Source organism: Halichoerus grypus, chromosome 7, assembly GCF_964656455.1.
Source record: "Halichoerus grypus chromosome 7, mHalGry1.hap1.1, whole genome shotgun sequence".
In the NCBI taxonomy this organism is placed as follows: Eukaryota; Metazoa; Chordata; class Mammalia; order Carnivora; family Phocidae; genus Halichoerus; species Halichoerus grypus.
Window position 1 is genome coordinate 52,011,161 of NC_135718.1, and position 7,606 is coordinate 52,018,766.

The 7,606-nt window shown below is 46.2% G+C and overlaps 1 protein-coding gene across 1 annotated transcript; it reads right to left on the bottom strand.

The window, feature by feature from the left end:
* Window positions 1-1,133: 1,133 nt before the first annotated feature.
* On the bottom strand, window positions 1,134-7,583 carry POFUT4 (protein O-fucosyltransferase 4). Its single transcript, XM_036110290.2, has 3 exons — window positions 6,851-7,583; window positions 6,101-6,726; window positions 1,134-4,701 (listed from the first exon to the last, which is right to left on the bottom strand). Exons 1-3 carry the CDS (start codon window positions 7,556-7,558, stop codon window positions 4,554-4,556), a joined length of 1,482 nt encoding a protein of 493 aa, XP_035966183.1. The 5' UTR covers window positions 7,559-7,583; the 3' UTR covers window positions 1,134-4,553.
* Window positions 7,584-7,606: the final 23 nt, after the last annotated feature.

Sequence of the window (7,606 nt, forward strand, 5' to 3'; positions counted from 1 at the left end):
CTTCGGCTCAGGTCATGATCCCAGGGTCCTGGGATCGAGCCCCGCATCGGGCTCCCTGCTCGGCGGGGAGTCTGCTTCTCCCTCTCCCACGCCCCCTGCTTGTGTTCCTGTTCTCGCTATCTCTCTGTCAAATAAATAAATAAAATCTTTAAAAAAAAAAAAAAAAAAACCTTTAAAACCACCCCAAAACCGTAAGAAAAGTTAGGCTCATTTAAACAGTTGCTACTACTGGGGCACCTGGTGGCTCAGTCAGTTAAGCGTCCCACTCTTGATCTCAGCTCAGGTCTTGAACTGTGGGTTTTGAGTTCAAGCCCTGCATTGGGCTCCACGATGGGTGTGGAGCCTACTTAAAAATAAATAAGTAAAAATAAAGTTGCTACTACTTATATGTTCTACTATATATTCTTTGCTCTCCTTTGTAATGATCTCATTGGGTAGGGTGAGTTTTAAGCACTTTGGCATTTATTGTCTAATTTAATCTTCTCTCCAATCCTGTGAAGATACTTGGTGGTATTCTTAATAGACTTGACCCTTCAGTTGTGATGCCTAGCTTCATCAGACTTGGTTCTAAGTGACTTTTAGCTGTTTACAAAACTCAAAGATGTGCCAGGGATTCTCAGGGCATTTAGAAATGAGCTTCAAGAAATGTTTCTGGTAATGGAAGTGTAACTTGAACAGCTTTTAGTTCATAAGAGGACTACTTTGGAGGAGCAATATTTACTTGGTTATGTAAAATTTAGTGTGCTAAAATTAAAATCATTTATCACAGATGTTTAATCTTCCCATTGGATCTCTGCATGACTGGTTCTTTTTCTTCTTTTGAGTCTCAGTTTCTGTCAGAGAGGCCTTCCCTTACGTCCCCCATCCCCCCATCATCAAGCTGTTACATTTTTTTCATAGCACATATCACAGTCTGAATTACCTTGTTCCTTTTTATTGTTTATTTACGGCCTTCCTTACCAGCGACATCCATTTAAAATGTAAGCACCATTAGAGAGGGGACCCTGTCTTACTGAATCCCAGTGCCTAGAATAGTGACAATAAATACTTGTTAAATAAGCAAATATTTTGACATATTTTTCCAAGCCTCCAAGTGTATCATACTCAGCCCAGAAATATAACCAAGCAGAAGACACTTTTTAAAAAGAAGTTATTTATTATACAAAATGAAACCTGAGAAAATAGAAAATTGCAACACATGGAGTAATAAAGGCATCAGTCTCATGCTCCACTGCCACCCCAGCAGCACAAATAAAACTGATTCCTAATCAGACACTTCTACCACCAATAATCTTGAGCCTGTTGCCCAATAATCTTGAGCCTGTTGCTGTTTACAGAGCAAGTGGGCCCAAACCAGAGGAAATTCACATTGTTTACTTTCTCTTCATATTGGTTCTGCTTTCTCTTGTGGACATTTAGCATCTGGTTTACCGTGCTCTTTTGTGAATACTTTTATGGTGATAGGATTAAAGGAGAAAGTCTGGGAAGCACTGTCCACAAAGCAGGCATGAGTCTCCAGCCACAATCATTCATAAACAACTGGCCCACTTTGTACATAAAAGTGCTAAAGAAATGCCAATGTGAACTGCTGTAATTAGGAGAGGTAAGGATGATTATACACTTTGCACTTACCCTTTTTATTGCACATAATGAAACTTGATTCCTAACCTTAGTTTGCACTTGAGTAATATGTATTTTGCACTATAAATCAGCACCTGCATTTAAGTAGATTGCAAGTTCAGAAATCAGAGTCCTGAATTTGACTTCTTTTGTGGGTTGCTATTTTTTTTTTTAAGATTTTATTTATTTGGGGCGCCTGGGTGGCTCAGTCGTTAAGTGTCTGCCTTCGGCTCAGGTCATGATCCCAGCGTCCTGGGATCGAGCCCCGCATCGGGCTGCCTGCTTAGCGGGAGGCTGCTTCTCCCTCTTCCATTCCCCCTGCTTGTGTTCCCTCTCTCGCTGTGTCTCTCTCTGTCAAATAAATAAAATCTTTTTTTTTTTTTTTTTAAAGATTTTATTTATTTATTTGACAGAGACACAGCGAGAGAGGGAACACAAGCAGGGGGAGCAGGAGAGGGAGAAGTGGGCTTCCTGTGGAGCAGGGAGCCCGATGTGGGGCTCGATCCCAGGACCCTGGGATCATGACCTGAGCCAAAGGCAGATGCTTAACGAATGAGCCACCCAGGCACCCCACCTTTTTTTTTTAAGATTTTATTTATTTGACAGAGACACAGTGAGAGGGAACACAAGCAGGGGGAGTGGGAGAGGGAGAAGCAGGCTCCCACTGAGCAGGGAGCCCGATGCGGGGCTCGATCCCAGGACCCTGGGATCATGACCTGAGCCGAAGGCAGACGCTTAACAACTGAGCCACCCAGGCACCCCTCTTTTTTTTTTTTTTTTTAAGATTTTATTTATTTATTTGACAGAGAGAGACACAGTGAGAGAGGAAACACAAGCAGGGGGAGTGGGAGAGGGAGAAGCAGGCTTCCCCCCAAGCAGGGAGCCCGATGCGGGACTCGATCCCAGGACCCTGGGATCATGACCTAAGCCGAAGGCAGACGCTTAACGACTGAGCCACCCAGGCACCCCTAAGCAAACTTTCCATGCTGGTGTGAAGGGTATTTTTTTACTAAAAAATAAAATGGAAAAAGAACCACGCTGGCAGTGAAATCTAGCCCAAATTACAGCTCTCCTTGGCCACATCCTTAGATGTCACAGTATTAAGGGTGGGATCCATCTAACATACATACACACATACATACACACACACACACACACACACACATACATCTGGTTGTAAATTAGTGTGTGTATATGTATGTAAAAGTACATAATTTACAAACAGATAAACTGATAAGCTATGGAACTTCTCTAGTGATAATTCATTAATACTACATTACAACCAGAGTAGCGCTAAGGTCCAAAGTATTCTTTTTTTTTTTTTTTTTTTTTTATTTATTTGCGAGAGAGACAATGAGAGACAGAGAGCATGAGAGGGAGGAGGGTCAGAGGCAGAAGCAGACTCCCCGCTGAGCAAGGAGCCCGATGTGGGACTCGATCCCGGAACTCCAGGATCATGACCTGAGCCGAAGGCAGTCGCTCAACCAACTGAGCCACCCAGGCGCCCCAAAGTATTCTTTTTTGTTCCACTGGCCCAGAAAAAGCTAACGGTCTCACTGCCCATTAAGCTTTATTTTCAAACCACAGCAATAAAAGGGTTTGGCTGTACCCCAAAATCTGCCTAACAGCTTTTTATTTAGCCAGCCACTTGTGGCTATCTCTTGCCTCACCTCCCCTTGAGGTTAGGACCTTAGGTGGGTTCCATCAAAATGTAGTCTCAGTAAGTACTATAAAGTTGTACAGACGGATATTGGTAATAGAATGAAGTTGGAATATTCACTCCACATAAAGTGAAAAATGCTACATAATATGAGGTAATTGCTACAACTATATTGCTGGGCTGTTTTTTCCAACATAATCTTCATGACTCTTTGGGGAAAATGAGACTTAAAATTGTAGCATATAAAAATAATAAAATAGAGAGTTCATTAGGCAGACAGAAAAGACCAAAGACCTATAAAAATCTGCGGTTTGATTTGCACTGGTCTATTTTAACATTTCAAAATCATTTAAATATCATTCATGTATATATATATATATATATACATGAATGATATAGATATACTCTGTCATCATTTCCAGCCTTAGTCTCTATCTCTAACCTAAAATAGAGCAGGACAATTCATTAAATTGACATGGCATATATTAGCCATTGAGTCTTTCTGTTCATGAGAAGGAATTCCAGATATGCTGTTAAAAAAAAAAAAAAAGCAAACCAGCAGTAAAAAAAAGCTGTCAGACCTATAGCCGGTTTAATGCAGGGGAGAATGAATGTGGGGATGGTGGCAAGGCTACTGCATCTTCATCAGATACAGTGGACAACCAGGAAAGAAAAATCCATTTAAAATAAAAAGTTTGACATCAAAGGCAAGTAAATGATATAAAAAATACAACTCCAAGAACCAGAACACAACCCACCAGGAGTTTTGCTTCACCACCAACATAACAGTTTATAAAGCAGGAGATGAGGAAAAGAGATTAGGAAAGGTACTAAATAATGAAGAATTTAAGGAATAGCATCAAAGTTTTAAGACCGTAAACCTGACCCCATCTTACCTCATTCTTAGACAAGTACCAAGGTGTTGTTCCAATCACAGTTGAGAGGATGGAATGGCTAGAAAAAGATGCAGATCTTTTAAAATTCTGTTCGATCAGCACTTTGAAACAAGTGGGTGTTTCAGGCTTTTGCTTCCCACTAATCCCAAGAACTGGAGGCTTCCATCTCTCCTTGAGGACAGGCCCTATTACCACAAGCTGAGACACTGGATACACATCATTAAGATAAAATATCAGTGGCTGTAACTGGAATTCCTTGAACTCATGATAAGACAGTGTTCATTAAGGTTGTGCAGCAGGTGCCCCTCATGTCCCATAGTAGAATAAGGACTTCCATCTCCTTAGCTCTACCAAGTTAAAGGCTCTTGCAAGGGTAATTAGAGATGTTGGTTCCTTTTCATGAAGATCTCATGTAGGTAATCCCAAAATTTCATCTGCTTTGTCTCATTGTTGTGGATCATGGCAGTGAGAGCTTCCCCCTGGTCCAGACCTTGCCAGTAATCTTGCAGCCACATCTCCTTCCAGCTGAAACATCAAAATGGGAGTTGGATTATGGAACCTCTGCACAGCTATGAGTCCTGCCTTCTCTGAATGGGGTCAAAGAAATCTTAAGCAGATACAGTAGTCTCTGTCTGGGACAGGGCTCTCCTTAGAAGGGAAGGAAATGTGAAATAAATCTAGTAGTAGTACAAGTGACAGTAAGCTGTCACACGGTATCTGTCACACAGCCCACCCCCAATGAGTTACACTTCCTGTCTTGCCCACTCCGGATTCCCAAATGTGGAAGGAGTTCAGAGGAAGGCAGGGCAAGGGCCAGACTATGGAACCAGAAGTCTCTGTAAGAAAAGCCAGGGAGCCTCTTTAGATGGTTACCTTATAAGTTGCACCTTTATTTCAATAATCAAAATGAAGGTGCAGTGCTGTCCAATGTCTAGATAAAACATATATTCTTTTTTTAATATTTTACACTTCTCTTCTACTAAATCATAATACTATGTTCAGCATAAACTAGATACAAATTACTTGATGGAGGACTCCATTCCCAGAACCAAACTGTGTCAGCAGTGTATATAAACAGCCCTCTGCTGCCATCCACTGTGCAAGTCGGTCTCTGCAGGCCATTCTAGCAGTCTTTGCTTTCTTAAGCTTAATAATCTTTTTATCACCTCTCCCTGAAAAGATGTGGTTTGCTGCAAGTGTCTTCAACATTTTCTCACCTCCCATGCTGACCTTGTTTCCCAGTGCACCACCTTCTGCCACTTACTGCAGTAGCTTCCTCACTTCTCTTCCAATTCATACTGCCCACCATTGTTCATTATTATCTATTGAAAGCAGTCCTATCTTGTTTAAAGCGAACGTATATAATTTATCATCCAAACCAGGGTACTTTTGAGAGTGAAAGGAGGTACTATTAATCATTATGCCAGGTTAACAGATGTAAACCCTACTGCAGACAAACCTCTCTCAAAATATCCATCTTTGTATTGCTCTTCCCCACCCCACCCTTTAGAAGGTGCCAAATAAAACACCTGAGTTGATTTTCAGGAGAGTCCAACTCCTGAGCCTGGTATTCAGACTATGTATAGCCTGGCCCCAGTTTATCTGCCCAACTTTGTCTCTCATCACTTCCTCTGAACAGGCCCCTCTGCTCTGGTTAAAGCCTTTTCTGAATCACTATTGCAAACACTGCTCACATAAGCTGATCTTCATGTTGTTGCCTTGAATTATATTTTGCATCTTTTACTGAGCTTTTTCAGTTTGTCTTATCTCCCCAACTAGACTCTTGACACCTTAAAGGCAGGGTAAGCCCGTGTCATCCATTTCCTCATACACAGTCCCCTCAGCACCTAGTACTAGTTCACTGCCCACAGCAAGCAAGTCAATCATTTGATTTGATGGCCACAGGGACCCCGGCTATCCTTACCTGTCATTCTCAGGAATCTCTTCCACACTGCCAAAGCCAGGTGTGGGCACCGGGCAGTCCATGTGTGAGGGCTGGGCAATGTGAGGTTCAGGGCCAGGGATGTCCCCAGGAGAGGCTGCGTGGGCTTTCTCGGCCTCCAGCCGAGCCAGTTCATGGTCACAGACGAAACACTCAAAACCATTGAGGTAGTTAGGCAGCAAAGGATCATTGACTCCCCACTCCCGATGCTTCAGACTATCCAGAAGGAACTGGTTGGTGATGCCCCCAGGTTGCTTATATGCCAAGTATTTCATGTATTCCTCATCATTCTTGTCCAGAAAGTCAATAAATTCTGCCAACTTCTGAGGTGACTCAAAGTCATCAACGAGGATGATGGAGTGATTGTTGGGCATCCAGTCCCTCACAGAGGGAGAGCCGCGATACACAGGCACAGCCCCGAGATGCATGGGGCGCCACAGTTTTTCTGTCATGTAGTCATCACAGATGGCATTTTCGAGGGCCAAGTGGAACTTATAGCGAGACAAGAAGGCCAAGAGCTCTGGATCCTCGGTGGTAGCTGTGGCTGTGTCCTGTAACCGCGGAGTGGGCAGCTCCCGATTTTGCAGGCATTTCCCATAGGAGTCCACCTGAGCGGGGTAGAGTACGGCCGTCAAGTGGGTGCTGCATGTCGGCCTGGACGCCAGGGGTCCTGGCCTCAGCCGCACGCGCCCCCTCGCCCCCCCACCCCAGCCCCGGCCCGGCCCCACCCACCGGGATGAAACGCATCAGCTCGCGCACGTAGCGGTCCCGGTCCGCAGGCACGTCGCAGTGGGACTGCAGATAGAGCAGCGGCGCGTAGCCGCGGCGGCGCCACTCCGCGCGCTCCCGTAGCGGAGGCGCGGCGCGGAGCAGGTAGGCCGTCCCGGGCAGCCACTGCAGCGGCAGCGGGTAGTCAGAATGGCGGCTGAAGGTGGCAGTGAGGTTGAAGAGGCGGATGCCCGGACCGTGGCTCAGCACGAAGTTGTTGAGCGGCGACTCCTCGTGCAGGAGCGCCCAGCTCTGATGTGCCAGGCGCGGCAGCGGCGCCTCAGACGCGCGAAAGTCAGTGCCGTAGAAGAGCAGCGCGCGCGTCCGCGAGTGCCCCCGCACCCGTCGGTCCCGGGACGCCACGCACGCACCGCGCGCGCACTCGATGCGCTCCGAGTCGCCAGGGAAGTGGGGAAATAGGCCTGGGCTCCACCACAGCAGCACGGGCAAGTCCACCGCCTCCTCCCTCCCTGGCCGGGGGGTTCCCGGACTGCGCGCCACCCCCACCGCGCCCAGCGCTGAGGGCGGCCGGAAAACCGCACCATCCCAAGGCTCCGTCCACTCCGCCTCCCCGCCCGTCTCCCCCTCAGCCACGGGTCCAGAGCCGCTGACCGCACAAACACTAAGCACGCCAAAGACGGCAAACACAGCCCTGCTGCGGCCCGCCGCCATGTCCACTGGCAGCTGCCCCCTTCCCCCCGCCCCCAACTCCTCCCGGCA

What these genes read in the sequence shown, in the direction of transcription:
- POFUT4 (XM_036110290.2), bottom strand. Translation starts at nt 7,558, where the DNA reads ATGGCGGCGGGCCGCAGCAGGGCTGTGTTTGCCGTCTTTGGCGTGCTT. An exon ending in AGCTGATGCGTTTCATCCCG is followed by an intron (nt 6,727 to 6,850) that starts GTGGGTGGGGCC and finishes TACCCCGCTCAG; the next exon opens with GTGGACTCCTATGGGAAATG. An exon ending in GAGATTCCTGAGAATGACAG is followed by an intron (nt 4,702 to 6,100) that starts GTAAGGATAGCC and finishes TTGATGTTTCAG; the next exon opens with CTGGAAGGAGATGTGGCTGC.